We start from the raw sequence: 20,327 nt of genomic DNA, 5'->3' as shown, positions 1-20,327 counted from the left end.
ATATCTGCGATGTTGAAGAAAGGAGCGATGCGATCGAGCGAGTTCATTCGTCTCAAATAGGGAAAGGATTCTATTCCCGCTTCTTTCTTATACGCAAGAATGAGAAAAAGTGGAGGCCCATACTAGACCTCAGGGCACTAAACTCTTTCCTGAAGAGTCAGTCGTTCAGGATGGTGACGATCCAAGAAATACTAGGCATACTGGAAAAAGGAGATTTTATGACATCTTTGGATCTCCAGGATGCCTACTACCACATCCCGATACTCAAGGGGCACAGAAAATTCCTGAGATTCGAGGTGGCAGGTCAGCACTACCAATTCAAAGTCCTACCGTTTGGCCTCAAATCCGCACCGCGGATTTTCACCAAGTGCCTTTCACCTGTGGCAGCTTTCCTGCGTCAAATGGGTCACCAAGTCTTCCCCTACCTCGACGACTGGCTGGTCAAGGCACCTTCAGCTGCAGGCGCGACCAAATCCTCCAACGCCTGCACCAATCTCTTTCAGCAGCTAGGATTGACTCTCAATCACGAGAAATCCTGCATGACCCCAACAAGAAACATCACCTTCCTCGGGGCGACCTTGAACACGGAATGCGCAAGGGCATTTCCTTCAAAGGACAGGAAAAACAGGATAATATCTCTGGCCACGGCTGTGGCATCAAGGAAGTCCCTAAGAGTTCGAACCTACAAACCTGGAATGGTGGAGAAATCACAGGAATTTGTCTATAGGACTGCCATTCCTACTTCCAGCAGCACCTCTGGTGATCACCACGGATGCATCCCTGGAAGGCTGGAGAGCTGTCCTCCAGGATCTCCAAATAAGCGGCAAATTGACAATTCAGGAGAAGCAACTCCATATCAATCTTCGGGAACTAAGGGCTGTGTATCTAGCACTACATGCCTTTTTACCACGCATCCAGAACTCCCAGGTGCTCGGCAGAACGGACAACACCACGACGATGCACTATCTCAACAAACAGGGAGGAACGCGTTTGCTCACTCTATCACGCGAGTCGCAAAAGATCTGGCACTGGCTTGTACTCCACGGGATCACGCTCAGGGCGGACTATGTCCCGGGCAAGGTCAACACCATTGCCGACGCCCTAGGCAGACAGAAATCCCTCTCCCACGAATGGGAGCTCGACAAGAGTACGCTGGATCACATATTCTCAGAATGGGGGGCCCCAGGAATCGACCTGTTTGCCACCAAGGAGAACGCCAAATGCCCAAACTATGCAAGCTGGCGTCCCCAACCAAGGTCACTCGGAAATGCTTTTTCCATCGGTTGGTTCAGCGTATTTGCGTACGCTTTTCCACCATTTCTGATGATTCCCAGGGTTCTCAGGAAGATGAAGGCGGAGCCTTGTACCCTGATCCTAATTGCCCCGTTCTGGCCGAGGCAGCACTGGTTCTCGGATCTTCATCGCCTCTCCATCAGGACACCGATTCGTCTGAGGCAGCACCCGAACCTCATAACGATGTCCAACGGACAGATACAGCACCCGAACCTCCGATCACTCAAGTTATCGGCCTGGCTCCTGAGCACAGAGTTCTGTGACCTAAATATCCCACAGGACTGCAGAGATGTCCTGGCAAAAGCGAGAGCGGACAGTACAAACAAAACCTACTCTCTCAAGTGGAAAAGGTTCTGCATTTGGTGTTCAGACCAGGGCCTGCGACCGCTCGCTGTCACCACTGAACAGATATTACCATACCTCCTACATTTGGCACAGTCAGGACTGGCACATGCATCCATTAAGGTTCACCTGGCAGCTATCTCTAGGTTCACCAGAACCTTCACGGGACCTTCTCTGTGGTCAAGTAGGCTGGTCAAGCAATTCCTGAAGGGGCTCTACAGATCCTTTCCGAGGCCTCGGAAAGTCCCTCCGACATGGCAACTGAAGCTGGTACTCAACCAACTCATGAGACATCCGTTTGAACCCATTCATCGAGCATCTATCAAATACATCTCCTGGAAAACGGCGCTCTTGCTCGCTTTAACATCGGACAGGAGAGTTAGCGAGCTACAAGCTTTGTCCATTCAGGAACCATATATGCAGTTCAGACAGGACAGGGTGGTGCTGAGACCGAACCCTAAATTCATACCAAAGGTGCCTTCGGACTTTCATCTCAATGAACCAATTGTCCTTAGGTCCTTCTTTGCAAACCCTTCCACAGCAGCAGAAAGAGCACTGCATTCTTTGGATCTCAAGAGATGCCTAAAGTTCTACCTGGATAAAACCAAGGCTCTCAGGAAGTCTTCACAACTGTTCGTGGCATACAGCAGACCAAGAATGGGCCTGCCTCTTACGAAGCAAAGCATCTCGAGATGGATCTCCTCGGCGATTGCATTCTGCCACGACAAGGCCGGACGGCCTTTGACTGATCATGTTACTGCTCATTCCACCGGGGCAATGTCCACGTCAGCAGCACTGTTCGCTGGGGTGCCAATCTTGGACATATGCAGAGCGGCGACCTGGAAGTCACCGCACACTTTCTCCAGACACTACTGCCTGGATATCGAACTTCAGAAGGATGCGGCAGTGGGCCAGGCGGTGCTTCGCCATCTCTTTCAGTGAGGTGAGCCTTCCTACATCCCGCCATCCAGGTATGCACATTCTTTGCTCTTGTGATGTTCCAATTATGCTGTTCCCATGTTATATGATAATATATGCATTGTCTAACATGTCTGCAGGACGACTTTACATCACACATGTGCATATCTGATTGCTAGCTACTCTGATTCAGGCATGTGAATCTATGAAAGACACCCCTAATACTGGATAAGAAATGCGTTACTTACCTGTAACAGCAGTTATCCAGTATTGGTGTCTTTCATAGATTCACATGCAACCCTCCCGCCTCCCCTGGAAGGACTCACATCCCTCTCTGACAATATTACGCCAACCTAGCTGGGTGCGTACGAAAATCTGAGGGACTGAGGCTCCTCCCAGGAAGGTTCTAGAGGGAGGTCGGAGCTGATTGGCTGACTGTGAGAGTTTGGTCCTTTTTACATAAGGACAAAGAAAGGCTACTAAGGAGAGGTCCTTAGGCCTATTTTCTCTATGTATGTCTATAGGACATTACTTTTTTATGTACCGGAGGCTCCCGTCTCGACGACGGGGAATGATTCAGGCATGTGAATCTATGAAAGACACCAATACTGGATAACTGCTGTTACAGGTAAGTAACGCATTTCTTCCTCCACTTCCTCCAATAATGCCCAACCCCCACCCGCATCAGCAAAGCAGCCCTAGATCCACCATTCTGGATCATGTAGGGCCAGTAGGGGGTCGGCTTACTCACTTTCTACGAGATTGGGAATCGGTTACATCAGATCTTTGGGTTCTCAATCTCGTAGAGAATGGGTATGCACTTCCTTTTCAGGAGTTCCCTCCCAATTACCCTCCTTGCCAAGGTTATTGTTCGGAGGACCACCTGCTTCTCCTGCAGGAGGAAGTCCTGGCACTGTTTCGAAAGGGTGCAATAGAGGTGGTTCCAGAGCAGGAGAGGGGTCAAGGGTGCTACTCCTGGTATTTCTTGATTCCCAAGAAGGATGGCAGGCTTCGGCCGATTCTGGATCTCAGGATTTTGAACCTCTATCTCAAACAGGAGAAGTTCAAAATGCTCACCCTTGCTCAGGTTCTTCTGGCGCTGATGGAAGAAGACTGGATGGTGTCGATCGACTTGCAGGATGCGTATTTTCATATCCCAATCCTGAAGTCGCACAGGAAGTATCTCCGTTTTACGGTGGGATCGCAGCACTACCAGTTTGCGGTCCTTCCGTTTGGACTTACTACTGCGCCTCGAGTTTTCACCAAGGTGATGGCAGTGGTGGCTGCGCATCTCAGAAGGTCAGGGATTCCTGTATTCCCTTATCTAGACGACTGGCTGATCAAAGCAGAGTCGCCGGAGATGGTGCTCCATCATCTGCAGGAGACAACTCAGTTGTTACACAGGTTGGGTTTTTCGATAAACGTACCCAAATCTCACCTGGTGCCCTCCCAGCGCAACCTGTTCATAGGTGCGGTACTGGACACTTCTGTATGTCGTGGATTCCCTCCACCTCAAAGGATTCACGACATTCAGGAAATGATTCCTTTATTCTACAATGGAGCGGTTGTTCCAGTCCTGAAGGTCCTTCGCCTGCTCGGTCTGATGGCTTCTTGCATTCTGTTGGTCAGTCATGCACGCTGGCACATGAGGGCGCTCCAGTGGTGCCTCCGCAGGCAGTGGTATCAGCACAACGGAGATCTCAGGGAGTCAGTGAAGATCTCCAGGGAAGCTGCAGCGGATCTGTCTTGGTGGGGCGTGGAAGGCAACCTGTCGCAAGGGAAGCCTTTTCAACTGCCTCCATCAGTGGCCACAGTGATAACGGATGCATCCACTCTCGGGTGGGGTGCTCATCTGGGAGACCTGGAGGTCAAAGGTCTTTGGTCTCCGGAAGAAAGGTTGTTTCACATCAACCTTCTGGAATTGAGGGCGATACGTTTGGCGCTCAAGGCCTTCCTCCCTTCCCTTCGCGGTCGTTCGGTTCAGGTCCTAACGGACAACACGACTGCGATGTGGTACATCAACAAGCAGGGAGGAGTAGGGTCGCAGTGTCTCTGCAGAGAGGCTCTGCGTCTCTGGTCCTGGGTTCAGGACCATCAGATTTGTCTGGTGGCAAGTCATCTGGCCGGAGTTCTGAACGTGCGTGCAGACAGTCTCAGTCGGCAGTTCTCTGCCGACCACGAGTGGAGGCTTCACCCGGAGGTTGTTCACGACATCTTTCAGATGTGGGGGACTCCTTGGGTGGATCTATTTGCCACTCGCGAGAATGCTCACTGCCCTTCATTCTGCAGTCTCCAGTATCCGATGCAAGGAGCATTGGGGGACGCGTTTCAGTTGAGTTGGGGAGATCGACTCCTTTACGCGTTTCCTCCCATACCTTTGATTCCTCGGGTTCTGAGGAAGGTTCGTCAAGACCGGGCCCAAGTCATATTGGTTGCTCCGGATTGGCCAAGAAGGGTGTTATTCGGACCTACTCCACCTATCCTCTCACCCGCCGCTCCGTCTCCCTCACAGGGCAGACCTCCTCTCTCAGATGGAGGGGCAGGTTCTACACCCCCACCTCCAGACATTACACCTTCATGCCTGGAGATTGAACGGGGCAACTTGAGTTCTTTTTCTCTCCCTCACGAGGTGGTGGATGTCATTCTCTCTGCCAGGCGTGACACCACTAAGTCCATTTACTCCTATAGGTGGACAAAATTTGTTTCTTGGTGCAGGGAGAGGGATATTGACCCTTTGAAGGCTCCTTTGTCTAATATTTTACAATTTGCCCTTTATCTGGCACAGCAAGGTTTGGCTGTGGCCACGGTCAAGGGTTATCTTTCGGCGTTTCTATGTTTGCCGGATCAGCCTTCTCTCTTTAAATCTCCGGTGGTTTTGAGATTCTTGAGGGGTCTCATGAATATGTTTCCTCCTACTCCTTTTATTGTTCCTCATTGGGATTTGAATCTTGTGCTGACCTTTTTAATGGGTTCTCCCTTCGAACCCTTGTACAAGTGTCCATTGAGGCTTCTCTCTTTTAAAACTATCTTCCTCGTTGCAATCACCTCGGCAAGGAGGGTAAGTGAGCTTCAAGCTCTAAGTTCCAAACCCCCATTCCTGACCATTCATGCTGAAAGGATGGTTCTTAGGACCAGGGCTGCTTTTCTGCCTAAGGTGGTGACTCCTTTCCATCTTGGGCAGTCCATTACCCTTCCTACCTTCTATCCTCCCCCTCACCCGTCTAAGGAGGAAGAGAGGCTGCATCGCCTGGACCCTAAGAGGGCGGTGTCTTTCTATCTGGACAGGACTAAGGACTTCCGGATGGACGACCAGCTGTTTGTTGGCTTTGCTGGCTGCAAGAAGGGCAGAGCGGTGCACAAGCGCACTCTTTCCAGGTGGATAATCCTGTGCATCAAGATCTGCTACTCCCTTGCGGGTAAGGACCCTCCTGAGGGTATTAGAGCTCATTCAACTAGAGCAAAGTCTGCAACATCTGCTTTGTCTAGGGGTGTACCTGTTGAGGATATTTGCATGGCCGCGACTTGGGCCTCCCTCCACACTTTCGCGAAGCATTACTGCTTGGATACCGAGGTGAGGAGGGATGGCCACTTCGCGCGCTCTGTCCTCCAAGACTTCCTGGTGTAGCAGAGTGGACACCCTCCTCCGGGAGTGGGGACTGCTGTGGGAATCTATTCACAAGGTGAGGAATCCACACGGCAGATGTATCTATCAGAAGAACAAGTTACTTACCTTCGGTAACGCTTTTTCTGGTAGATACTATATCTGCCTGTGGATTCCTCACTGACCCACCCGCCTCCCCGTTGTCCACTCTGCTATACCTGGTCTTTCTGTGTATATGGTTATAATACTATTGTATTGATTTAGTTCTATATGTACTGTGTACATTGTATATTTGCATGTTTGCTATCGTTGGTCTGTCCGTGTGCCTCGAAGGCACGGAAAAAAGGGCGGAACTGACGTCATCACGCCGGCGTGGGCCTGATATGGGGTCGGTGACGTCAGACGGAGTCGCGCGCGATGCCGTGCTCCTGTGACGTCGCCCACGTCGGCGTGCTACGAAGAAAATTTCCGAACGTTGCTGACGCAAGGGGGATATTCACAAGGTGAGGAATCCACAGGCAGATATAGTATCTACCAGAAAAAGCGTTACCGAAGGTAAGTAACTTGTTCTTCTGGTGCTCAGGAAGCGGGGCAGAGCAGGTCAGTGGAAGGCAGAAGGTCCTTTACTCCGCTTGTTTCACGCTGTTAGAGAGAGGAGTCCTCATTATGATTTTCACTGATCAGAAGTAGCTCTCACTACAGAAACCCCTGAAATTCAAAATTCAGTAAATAACCTTTCCGTATTCAGCAACTATCCACTTTCACCTCCTTAAATATGATCTCCAAAGATTTTGGTTGGCAATATGACCCTAATGGCACTACTATCAGCAAAGTGACGACATGGACCTCGGTCAGGGAAACTCCTGGCTGTTGTGTACAATGTTTTATTAGATCGACATTCTGAAACACGCTCACTCTGGAATTAGTTTTTACTTCGGGCCAACCCAAAGTAAGTACATTTTCTAGCAATCCCTTTTCTACTCACTTACTTCAGTGTCCCTTTAAGAGGAGAAGGGAGGTTTGCACCTCATCTCCGGTTTAGGTGCCTGTGATAACAGAAGAGATGTTAACCATAACAAAACCATTTTTATCTTGATTACACAAACCAGTGGTGACCGCCAGTCACAGATCAAGTTACTTGCCTATTCTTATTGACCCTAGAACACCTGTGTCATAAGGAAGAAGGGATTAGCCTGCTGGTGTACATGCTTAGTAGCCTAACCCTGTACACCAGCTGCCCTTGAGCAGAAACATGTTGATCTGTGAAGGTCTCTGGTTTGCAAAGGGTAACAAAAGCTGTAGTTCAGCCAACAATGTGGTGTTGCTTGGGCTCCCTTTTATAAAAAGAAAACCATACCATTGACCAGTTTTCCATATATAATTCTGCTTTCAAATAGTCAGTGTTAAAAAAATAGATGTTCTGCCTTTCTTGAATCTTATGTTTGCATACATAACTGCCCACATAGGAGTTCTGATCCTCACTCCCAGTCTTGCATGAGATTACATACTATTTTAGTAAGTCGAGACAGGAAGAGTATATCTTTGGGTCGGAAGTTTCTTTTTTATTGTTTGAGATATTTATTCCCCTCCAGTGGAATCACAGGTTTTTTTAGCCAGTAGAGAGGCCACCTCCATGCAGTCTTGGTCTGTTTTCCATTTGCTCCACAGTGTTAGGTGTTTGAGGTTGTTGCTATTTTTTCTAGCAAGGAATAAAACCACTTTCTGTATAAATCCACCTTGCTTTCTATGTTTTTTAATACTACTTCTCAGTATTCTACTGTCTACATTCACCATGTGCTGTGGCCCATAAGAGGTACACAGGAGTGGATGAATTTATAGGGTAATATCCTTGTTTCATATTCTTCTTCTATACCAACAGTAGTTTAGGAAGAGCAGTAACTGACAGGTGGAAACTGGGTACTGCATCAAAGGCGGGGTTAGTATGGTGGGAACTACAACCTCCTTTTTCTGAACTTTCAATGTATAAAGGTATATCATAAAGTTTATATTTTGCATCTATATATATATTTGTATGTGAAAAAACTGATTAATTATGTATTCCTTTCTTTGGGATTTCTCTTCTTCTAGAATTGTACGAATATACAGACTATTGAGAAGTTGCTCCCCTTTTTGTAAGATTTATTTATGTAGAGGTCAGAACGGTTAATGCCTTTAAAGGTGTGGAACTGGGCACAGCGCTGAGTAATCGATTTAAGCGTCATAATGAGCAGCATCTAACCGACCAAAACACTAGCAAAAGCAAATCTGATCCTTCCACCACAGACAGACAGCGTTTCTCTGGAAGAACCGCTGACTGAGCAGAAGAAAGGAACTATAGGTGATCAGAAAGCTCAAAAGAATTCGATCCTTGATGGTATCCCTTTTACGTTTTCTCACACCTATGCAAATATTTCCTAAACTACTGTTGGTATAGAAGAAGAATATGAAACAAGGATATTACCCTATAAATACCTTTATACATTGAAAGTTCAGAAAAAGGAGTTTGTAGTTCCCATCATACTAACCCCGCATTTGATGCAGTACCCAGTTTCCACCTGTTGGTTACTGCTCTTCTCCCTAGCTTGCGTTTCCTTAAATCGTACCCCAATGTCACTGCTTACTTTATTTCTGTTTGGAGTCCTGCCACAAGGATGGATGGTCTTTGTGGCATGCAGAAACATATGCGGGTCCTCCATTCTCCTTTTTAAGATGGGTATATTTATTTATTTATGTTAGTAAATGCCTTGTCAAAATACTGGAATGTGAAGAAAGGAAAACTAATAGTATTTTCCATATAGTATTGCTTGCATTGTCATTTTCTTTTTTGGCGTTAAACCATAAAATGTGATAATTCACTCAGTGTTGATCAATGAACAGTCTAATGTGCCTAATGGGTTGATCTGGTAGCTCAGGGTAGGGTTACTGCTTGTTTTAGTGGAATACTTTCACCCCATTGTCTAGATCAGCCTCTTTATAAAAGACCTATTCTGGGCTGAACCGGTTTGCCGATTTAGTTTAAGGCTCTGTAGTGGTGATGGCAGCGTAAGTGTTTTTTGTAGACCTCGACTTAGTTAATAGATAAAAATTGAGAGGGGTTATTGTGAAGCGTTTTGGAGGGATGCCTACATGGCCCTGTGTAATTTAATTACTTGATTGTGCATGGATACTATGCAATAGTTAGCTATTACTGCCACTTAAACTGTAGGACAGTCTGAATTGCAGCAATATAAGTGTTCAATTTGGAGTTTTGATTTTGGGAAGACTTATTGAAATTTAAAATATTTGTTTATTCACAGATCTGGGAAATGTATGAAGAACGAAGATGTTTACGAACATTTATAGGTAATTTATTTTTACATGTCCATGCCATCTTAAACAGCATGATTAACAGTTGTAAAGCCCCAAACTTGGGTATCTCAGAATTATGCCGCACATATAAACTCCCAACTATAAACCTAAAGCATAAAGGAAAGTATGCACTCTATGAATATAGAAACTAAGGGCCGAATTAGGATGGCAGGCAGACTTTTGTCCGCCTGCCACCCAGTCGCAGACTGGACAGCCTGGCAGGCTGTCGGCTGTACCGCATTAGGATGCGCTACCACGGCAGTCGCAATGCCTATATTTTGCATTGTGGTGGGTGCTGCTAGCTGCAGCACCTGCTGCCATGCAAAAAAGGGACATCGTAATCCCGCCACCATTGTAGGGATTGTGAGGCCCAGCCTGCCGGATGTGTGGCGGTCTGGCTTTCCAACCACCATCCTTTTGTCCGCAATTATAATGTGGAGGGCGGAAAACATGCTAACGGCTGTCGGTGGCGGTCTCACAGCCATCGTAATTGGCCCTTAAGTATTTAGAATAGAACAAAGACAAAATGAAAGCATTTCAAACCATAGTCTCCAGTTCTAGAAGACCATTTTATTACCCCATTTATGACTAGACTAGTTTGTGCAATATACTACTTTTTTTTTCATGCCTAACTGCAGAAATATATGCTATACAAAACGCAGATATGAAGTGCTGCTATGAAGTCCACACTCTAATAATTGCCGCCTTCTCAAGCTTTTCCTCCCTCTGCTTTCTTATATTTCTTACCTGCCCCTTCTGGGTCCTCCATTAACTATAAAGCACGTCTAATTCACTTATAATTGTAATTGGTGCTTCTCTCTCTGCTTTTACAAGCAATCAGATGATTCTTTAATCATCTTTACTGAGCGGCTCAGTTTCTCACAGTGAGTGGCTCTGCTGTTCACACACTTGCTGCTTAACTGCAGTGGTTTAAACTTGCAACTTGGAGGCTTTTTATGAAATCAGATGGCCATATGCTGTCTTCACAGGCCAACAGGCTAATCGAATATAGGTACAGTTCAAATGGGTATTCCATATTCCACTGTCCCTACTACTCGTGTAGCTGTCAATACAATGCTGCAGTGCCATCAGTGAAAGTCGGACAGGCTGTTTAAACATCAGGGGTGGAGAATGACAATTCAGCAGGGTTTAAATTAATGATTATCTGAAGTGTATTAGTTTTGGGTAGTAATGGCATCAAACAGTACTGATAGCCAAGGCAGTATCAGTAGTCCGGGATGAAGGGTTTTGACTTTGTGTTGGGATGCATTTAAATTAATTATCCTTTACTTCCAAGTGTGTACTCTTTCATTATTACACCAATAAGCGTAGGCTGATAATATTAAGACTGACATGCTAGGCAATCAACATTTAGCTATTTCCAATAGCAGTTGCTCCAAGGCTATGTGCTGTACTGCTTTTGAAGATCTGTTTAATAAAGTGGTATGAAACATCAATGAGGCATGTTGGCAAAAGCAATGTGGATAAATGTATGCTATGTATTGATAAAGTGTAAATGTTTTGTCTTATAGGGCATAGCAAAGCTGTTCGAGACATTTGTTTCAACAATGTTGGGACACAGTTCCTTAGTGCTGCATATGATCGATACCTCAAACTCTGGGACACAGAAACAGGTGAAATATCTTTTTAAATCCCCCACTTCTGTTTTAATGTACATAGGTGGTCTCTAGTTCTTTTTGGAAAAATTAGCCTGGGGGCATGTAACAGCAGATTCTTAATTCCCGGAACTGAGAAACACAATAGTGCCCACTAGTTTGGTCTGGCTAGCTTTTGCACTGGACCTTACTTGGCCCTCCATTTTCCTGGAATGGTTGAGGTATGACTTATTTGACCGTAACATTCTTGGGAGAAGCGTTATCAAAATAATTTTTTTATCGGACGTGTTCCAAAGACCTCATCTCTTGTATGTATTACTTAACCCTTTTCGATGCATCTTGAACAGCACACGTTGAAAATGGGTTGATTGACTAGCAAGAGTATCTTTTACTGGAGGAATAACATCTCAAAGGTATGATCTGTATTCACAGCTGCAGTGATAACTTGTATAGACAAATTTGATAGATTCCCATCATATACCATTAATGGGTTGCTTGCAGAATGGATAGCTACCTCCTGGCTCAGCTGAGTATCAGTGTCTTCCAGCACAACCCTTCCCCTTAAAGTCATCAATGACCCTTTGCAGCTTGTCCTGGAGAGAGCTCAGTTTAGTCCATATTGGTGATAATTTTGCATATACCTGTTGGTCTGGTAGTAACCGCTTAATCTGCAAAACTTGGTGTTTATTACAGCTACAAAGAGGCTAAAGTCTGCAGCAAACTTGCCTGCCCTTTGAGTTTTTCTAGTTGCCAATTAAAATCAATAACTGTAACCTCTAATGCTGTGCACATGCTTTGCATTGCTGATGTATCTACCACAATCACGGGTATGTTCTTTCTCTTAACGCTGTCACTGTTGATTATCCCATCTTGTGCAATCTGGAGCAAACCGACTTATTATTCAGCAGCAGGGCATCTGGATTTATTTTAGATTTTTAGAAAGGCATCTAATTTTACCATTGTAGACTTTAACATCCAGTTCTGCTCTGACAGTGAAAAGCAAGCCAATTGATTGCAAAGCAAGCAGTTTTGATACTGGAGAACCAAAGACCTCTTCTTGTAGCTTGTGACACTGTGAACATCTACCTTAACTACCAATTAATTTACCCCTAAAATAAAAATGAAGACAAGACAAGACTAGCTTATGTGAGACTTGCACCTCTGTAATCAAGAGAACGGAAACTACAGTGTCTTTTTAGGTCGAGCATTCGAGACCTCTTGTATATACTTTAGTTTATACTTATGTATTAGTATATACTTATATGTGTATGTACTTTGTGGGTTCTGGAGATCATATCTAGGACTTTTCTGCTTCTGCTTAGGGGCTTTTTTCTGTTCAACTACCTCTATTTTACTATCCAAATAGAAATCGACTAGTAGAGGTCAGTAAAATACCAGAATCGCTTTAGCATTCTCTAGATTCCAGTCCATAGAAATTGTCTTCTACGAGCACCTATAGACAATAATTTTTTTTTTTCAAATCTTGTATTTCCAGTGATATGACTTCCGAATGCCCTGATTTTATATTAAAAACAGAGCTTTGCACTATACCATTTCCCTCTGAAAGGCAATATTTCTCTCCATGAGTTCCCATACCTGGCGTGTCAACCAGTTTGGTGCTTACTTTCCCTCCATGTTGAAGAACAATAGATGTTTCAGCACCGAGGCTAATGTGCTGCATAGCTAAATACATATAAGGTCCCAAAGGTGAGACCGTTGCATTGCAAATGCTTGTTTTGTTTTTAATCATAAAGGGTATTTGGTAGAGCAGTATGCTTCAAAGATTCTCTTTCTTTAAAAAATAAACACCTTCGAGCTTTGCATTCATGCTGTACTTAAATGCAATGCTAGTCCTAGATGTGCTGCTTTGTCAAAGCCCCAGATTCCCTCTGCTTATCCAATAGAGTAGGCTTTAAAATAGCAACTCATACCACTTCTCCCTTGAACCCGATGGGGTTGAGAGAATTGAAGGTAGGGGTTAGAGCATCCCCCTTTTTAGGTTATGCCCAGAGTTCGACCAAAAAAAAGCCCAGAAGGACACGCACACATGGTCTCCAACCTATGGACCTAATTTAGATTTTGGTGGCGGATTACCTGCGTCACAACGGTGACGGATATTTTGTCCACCAAAATATCGATACCATAATTTCCCATGGGATTAATATTTCGGCAGACAGTATATCTGTTACCGTTGTGACGGAGTAACCCGTCCACCAAAACCTAAATCAGGCCCTGTATTTTCCAAAAAACCCACAATGCAGATGGCTGTACGACGGTGCAGGGAGTTCCAGCCCAAGACAATGAATGCTAGGGGTAAACAAAAGAGGGCATACTACGCCATGGCACAGACCTTTCTAAACATAGGGAGCGCTGCAAAGTGTCACATGGACAAATAGTTATTCATTATCCTTTTCATCAAAATAGCGCCAATCAGTCCATCACGATGGGTAATGCTTCATTCAGTCCATTAATACACAGGAGCTATAATGTTAAGTCCTCAAATTCTTTTTTTTATTCTATACACATTAGTTTCCAGCCTAGCCAACGCGTTTCATCCCTTTAAGAGGAGGACTTCATCAGGGAAAAAAAATCTTCCAAAGCATTTCAAACTTCTTTCTACAAGGAACATGTTATTCAATATGTACTGAGGATCGTACAGTAAACTGTCCACAGTGTTGGCCTCTCTGTCATATAACTCATGTTCCGTTACATAAACTTTCTGTACTATTGGCCTAAATACAGATGGACAACACTACCACAATATTCTACCTCAACAAACAAGCAGGAAATGAGGTCACATCCATTGTCCCAGCTCGCACAGGACATTTGGAACTGGGCCACCCCGAGGAGCAAAATGCTTAGCCATCCACCTGCCAGGAGTGCAGAACACCGAAGCAGACAAGAGAACTCCTCCCACGAATGGTAACTCAAACAACAATTGGTTAGCAACATTTTCCAAAGGTGTGCATCCCCACGAAAACAGCTCTACACAAAAACAGAGAACTCAAAATGCATAAGCTTCGCCTTCAGGTTCCTGCGACATGGGTCAGAGGGGGATGGTCCTGTCAATAGACTGGTCAGGGAGATTTGTGTACTCTTTTTCAACACTGCCACTGATACCAATAGTCCTAAACAGATGCAAGCAAGCAGCCATGACTCTAATACTGATCGCCCCGCAGTGGATCAGAAAGACCTGGGTCTCACATCTAATGGAAGTGGCTCTAGCCAGAATAATAAAGCTCTCTCCGCACCAAGACTTACTATCTTTAAGGGGGTTGGTAGGGAAAAGGCATATCTCCCAAAGTCACCAGCAACCTTTAGCCTACCTAGCAGCATGGTTCCTGAGGACTTAGAATTTGGACACCTGAACCTGCCATACAGAACTATGGAAGTACTCTTCGAGGTGAAAAGGGGCAGCACAAGAAGATGCTAGACGTCAAAGTGGAGCAGATTCACACAATGGTGTAAGACAAGGAGTCAAGGTTGGATTTGCGCAAGAGATCATAGTCGTGGAGTACATCACCAATCTCCTAAATGATGGTCTGTCATAGGCCTCACTAAAGGTGTCCCTCTTAGCCCTAGTCCTGTACACCAGGGGAGTCACAGACACAAGTTTATTTGAGTACCAGTCTTCAAGAAGTTCCTAATAGGGGCAAAAAGTATAGGCACACCAAGGAGGGTACACGCACCATTATGGAATGTAAATCTGGAGCAAAAACAACTCATGGTTGGTCAGAGCAGTAATGAGGACAGCCCCACAGTTCCTACCACAGGTGATTTCCCATGTCCATATCAACCAAACACAACTATCGGCCTTTTTTCAAACCTTGAAAACATAAGCTGAGAGTCGTGCACACCCTAGCTGTCAGAAGAGCTGTTATGTACTACCTGCAGAGAACAAAAGACATCAGAAAGGCAAGCCAATTCTTTGTTGTCTTCGCCCAAAAAGAGGAGCGCCAGTAACCGAATGGACCATCGCAAGATGGATAGTACAAATTATCTGAACTTGTTACAAATCAGTGGCCACACTACTAAAACAAAGAGCAAGGGTACATTCAAAAAAGGAAAAAGGAGCCACGCTAGCCTTTATAACCAGCGTCTGAGTCAAGAATCTCTGCAGGGCAGCAACATGTTCTTCCATACACACATTCACAAAGCATTACTGCATGGACATACAAGTAATTAAAGAAGTACAGGTTGGACAGATGGTACTCACGCTTATTTCCGTCCTCTAACTCATTTCAAGCCTGTCTCATGGGGGATTTGGGGGACAAATACTGCTACATACTTGATGCACAACATATGAATCCAGAAAAGATTCACACTGCTAAATAAAATGGTTACTTACCTTTATGGGTAGTTTTACAGCTTGAAGAATTTTCTGGATTCACATGCGGCCCACACACCTCACCGGAAATGAGGAGCACGGAAAACAGAGAATTACATTGCAGTAAAGGAGAACTCTAAAGAAGCTACAGCAAGATAATGTCACAAAAAAATGAGAAAAAGCAAAAAGGGTAAAAAAGAATCTGAAGATGGTGACCAAACAAACTGCTTCAGGGTTGGGCGTCTGACATCACGTGGAAGGACCTGGAACACCAAATGGTCGAAGCCACCCAGTAGTAAACCAAATTAAATCATAAATAAAACAGTGAACTGGAGAAAGAAGAATTAGATTTACATAATGGGAAAGAGGATGGAACCATCCTAGAACTTTAGAGAAGTGTTTAGAAGCGGTCAGCCCCACTGGAAAAAAAATATCCCTCCATGAAAAACTGGACAAAAAATACATTACAAATTGCACATTTAAACTAACCCAAATGTGATTTGTAGTTTTTATGGTGCAACTTTTGTTTTGGAGAATATCTGAAAAGTTGTAAATCAAAGAAGACTTTGTACTCCTACCTTGACAACTTTCTTAGTGACTCAGTCCCTGATTGCAAACAAAGTCTATATTAAAATAATCAAATATTTTTCTTTTGTTATTTATCTGTAAGAGGTGTGATAAAATACACTTAATGAAACCACAGTCTTTATAATCTTTCATCTAAACACTGTACTTCATAATCTACTACTGCAGAACATTGCTACACATTTGAGAAGCCAAATGTCTAAAACCTGCACAGGGCTACGCGTTTTCAAAGCATTTTATGTGGTAAAGCCCAACTTGAACTTTGACATTTAATTTAGCATTTTATTTACAGGTCAGTGCATTTCCAGGTTTACAAACCGAAAGGTGCCGTACTGTGTCAAATTTAATCCTGATGAAGATAAACAGTCACTCTTTGTAGCAGGAATGTCGGACAAGAAGATTGTGCAAGTAAGTCACTTGACTTTATTCAATGATTTAGAATTTCATAGTTAGACGTTTAATGTTTTGCTCATAGCGGGAGAAGTTAGGAAGCTGTTTGAAGTGATTAACATAATACTCAAAGTCAAATAAGTTTGTGGCTAAACATAAGTTACTATAGAGGTAAGTACAATGTTTGGAGAAAATATTGTTGGGTAAATTAAAGCATGTTGTGATTGATTGAAGACACACCTGTTACCAGTAAAAAGCAGGGAGGGGTTTGAAGCAGCATGTGGGTAGAGGAGACTTCAATTGAGGGAACCATGCAACTGCAGACCGTTAAGTTTGAAGGTGGTATGCGTTCTCTGGAAAAAAACAAATGTGTAGAATACCAAATTTGGGATACCATATCCCCTCATCAGTTTGCACAAATTATTGAACACAAATGGCCTTCACTAAAAGTTAGAATACAATTTATTGATTGCTTTTTTAACTCAAAATTACATTTCAATAATTTACTTTCCTCAAAGGGTGGAATAAACAATTATTAATATTTTTTCCTTGCATGCCAGTAAGTGGCTTTGTGCGGCTCTGTGCTTACTTTGTTAATGTCCTGAAGTGATGACCAGAGCTGCATATAAGCGCCACCCATGCCTGCTGATGACAGTTGCTTTCTTTCCGCTCCTCAGATGCGGATCTCGAGCTACTCCTTGTGACCTTTTTCTCAATTCTGTCAACCGTGTGAAAGGAAAAAGGGGGAAACAGCCTGTTCGAGGCAAATGAGCTGCGGATTACACACTGTGCATAGGTCGCCACCTAGTGTTGGACCCGGATGTTTGCAGTTTGTTGTTGTCCTGAAAAGTTCTTTGGAAGTCACAAGATAGGTGACTCCTCCTTTGGACCACATTGCGCATGGGCATCCGCTCCATCCTCAGATTGTTTTTTTCCGCCATCGGGCTCGGATGTGTTCCCTACGCTCCGGTTTGGAACCGAATTTCCTTCGACGAGCAATCCTCACCCGGTTCGACGGTATTGTCTCAGTCGCGATCCACATCAACGCGATTCTTCAACAACTTTGAAGTCTTCGATCCGGTCGTCGACGAAGGCCTTCGGGCCTACTTAGGCCTCATCTTCTGGCTCATGGAAAGGACGCCATTCAAAAAGTGTCCTCAATGTGGGTCGAAGCTTCCCCACACGATCTACATGAGGTGTGCAACCTTTGCCTCTCACCGGAGCACGAGGCCAAAGACTGTTCCGCTTGTGCCTCTTTCCTCTCCAAGAAGACGATTCGGGATCGACAAGCTCGAAGAACAATGGCTCGCTCGTCAGCTTCGATCCCAGACGACATCTTTGGAGAGAGCGTCGACGTGTCAGAACACCAGCACGCCGAAGAAAGCTCCAGCTCTTCTGATGCCGAAGACTCACGTCGAGGACATCACTCCAGCTCAACAGGTTGTAAGTTAGACCGTCGACCCCAACCCTTCCTCGACACCCTTAAAAAAGGCTTCGGTCACACCCTCACCTTCGGGCCCGGGTGCACACCGAGAGACTGCTTCCCATGCCCGCCTTCGGGCCTGGCAAAGAAGCCTACTAAGCCTTCAGGCGGCTCGGGCTCGAGCCAGCCTATTTCCAGTGCCGATCCGATACCGACACCAAAGAAGAAGCCATCTTCCTCAACCACGCCGACTGTTGCTCCAACACCTAAGCACTCGGCGCCGAAGACTGGCAGCGGCTCATCCATGCCGAAACCTCACTCGGAGCTGAGTAAAAAAACAACCAAAGGCCCGACTCGCACGCTTCGTAGCCGAAGAAATACCCGGAACCGAAAAAACATGTTCCGGTAAAGGACATTTCAAAAGGCCACACTTCTAAACCAAAAGACTCTAGACCATCTACAGACTCTGTGCCGAAAAAACCTCCGGAACCGAAAACTTTGACGCCAAAGGATCCGCCCTAGACACAAGAACTTTTTACACCAGATCCTCACCAAAAAACTCTTGTTAAAGACCCAAAGACTGGCCAATTAGCTCTTAGTTCCAAGAAGAGACCACTAGAAGCGCCAGCAGCTCCTCCTCCTTCAAAGAAGAGAGACCTTGCAACCTCTCCATTAAGGGTGACTTTTCCACCATCTCCCCATACTGTTCCTCCTCCTACACCTCCTCCACCACATCATTCTCCTACACCATCCACTAATCCAGATGATGATGTGGATAGAGACTCTGATGACACAGGTGGGTGTGCACATGACCCAGCAGGGACTAATAGTCCCCCTCAGTCACCTAATCCTTGGGATGATTATAACACCCCTGATGTGCCTTACGTCCAACAAGATGATGTATACCCTTCCAGGCCTTACCTACCAGAGGACACTATAGGTTATGACCTACTAGTCCAAAAAGCTGCCCAGTACCATGGGGTTGACATGCACACTGATGCTGTGGAGGAAGATTTTCTTTTAGACACTTTTGATAACACACAAAGGTCTACTGCCATTTTGCCAATGCTTAAAGGCGTCATTAAGCACGCAACAGAGGTTTTTAAAGATCCTGTTAGGGCTCGGGTCCTCAACCCTAGCAGTGAGAAAAAATATAAAGCTGTCCCTACAGACCCTGTTTACATCAAAGGTCCAGCACCACTAGATTCTTTAGTAGTGTTTAATGCACGTAAACGTGCTAATTCACAAACATCAGGTGAGGCCTCACCACCAGATAAAGTATCTAAGCTCCTTGACGCCTCTGGTAAACGAGCAGCGTCACAGGCAGCTAACATTTGCCGCATTGCCAATACCGAAGCATTGTTGGCAAGATATGACAGGGCACATTATGATGAGCTGGAGTCCATAATGCAGCATCTACCAGACAAATATAAAAACAGGGCCAATGAACTCATACAGGAAGGTGAAAATATTACTAATACTTCCATTCGTTGTGCCCTTGATGCTGCAGATCCTACCTCAAGGGCAATCCATACCAGTACCCTTTTGCGGAGACATGCCTGGCTACGTATTTCAGGTTTTAAACCTGAGGTGCAAAATTCCATCCTCAATCGTCCATTTGATGAGACACATTTATTTGGCCCTAATGTTGATGTGTCTTTAGAAAAGATGAAAAAAGACACTGACACAGCAAAATCTATTGGAGCCTTGCAGCTGCAAGCTCCCAGGTGTTTTTTTTGCGCTCATCATACAGAGGCAACACAAGAGGCTACTCCTCCGAAATCCCCTCCACTTCCTACAAAACCCCTAGTCAATCCACATACACTAAGGGCTACCAAAGAGGGGGTTACAGGGGTAACAACAACAAAGGCAGAGGCAAAACCAATAACTCCTGCTCTGCCTCCATCCCTACCCAATGACTTTCCTCCCCTTCCCCCCCAACATTCCACTCCTGTGGGGGGAAGACTGCCGCAATTCCTTACTGCCTGGATCAACATCACATCAGACAGGTGGGTACGACAAATTGTCAGTTTACTGTCTAGAACTAACATCTACCCACCCAAACAGCATCCAATGTCACAAGAACATCTGTCACTGTTGAAGTAAGAAGTAATGTCTCTGCTAGAAAAAAGTGCAATAGAACCAGTTCCTCTGCACCAACAAAACAAGGGGGTTTACTCCCTATATTTTCTTATTCCAAAAAAGGACGGCTCTCTGAGGCCTATTCTAGACCTCAGACCGCTAAACATATACATACAGGCAGACCGTTTTCACAGGCTCACACCAACAAGTCCTTTCTCTCCTGTTACAAAACTACTTCCTTGCTACTCTAGACTCAAGGACGCATACTTCCACATTCCCAAGGCTCACAGGAGGTATCTCAGATTTGTAATAGACGGGCAGCACTATCAATTCAAAGTACTCCCATTCGAAGTCACAACAGCGCCAAGAGTATTCACCAAGTGCCTAGCAGTAGTGGCAGCA

The 20,327-nt window shown here is 45.1% G+C and overlaps 1 protein-coding gene across 1 annotated transcript in view; it reads left to right on the top strand.

The window, feature by feature from the left end:
- The window catches only part of CDC40 (cell division cycle 40), a 480,503-nt gene that overhangs the window by 242,113 nt on the left and 218,063 nt on the right, over nt 1-20,327 (top strand). Inside the window, exons 9-11 of the mRNA XM_086927386.1 lie at nt 9,451-9,496; nt 11,035-11,136; nt 16,323-16,438. Of these exons, the coding sequence (XP_086783512.1) occupies nt 9,451-9,496; nt 11,035-11,136; nt 16,323-16,438 (264 nt within the window). The remainder of the gene's footprint in view (nt 1-9,450; nt 9,497-11,034; nt 11,137-16,322; nt 16,439-20,327) is intronic.

Source organism: Lissotriton vulgaris, chromosome 6, assembly GCF_964263255.1.
Source record: "Lissotriton vulgaris chromosome 6, aLisVul1.2, whole genome shotgun sequence".
Taxonomy (NCBI): domain Eukaryota; kingdom Metazoa; phylum Chordata; class Amphibia; order Caudata; family Salamandridae; genus Lissotriton; species Lissotriton vulgaris.
Note: the sequence above shows the minus strand (reverse complement) of the source record. Positions and strands in the feature narration are given on the sequence as shown.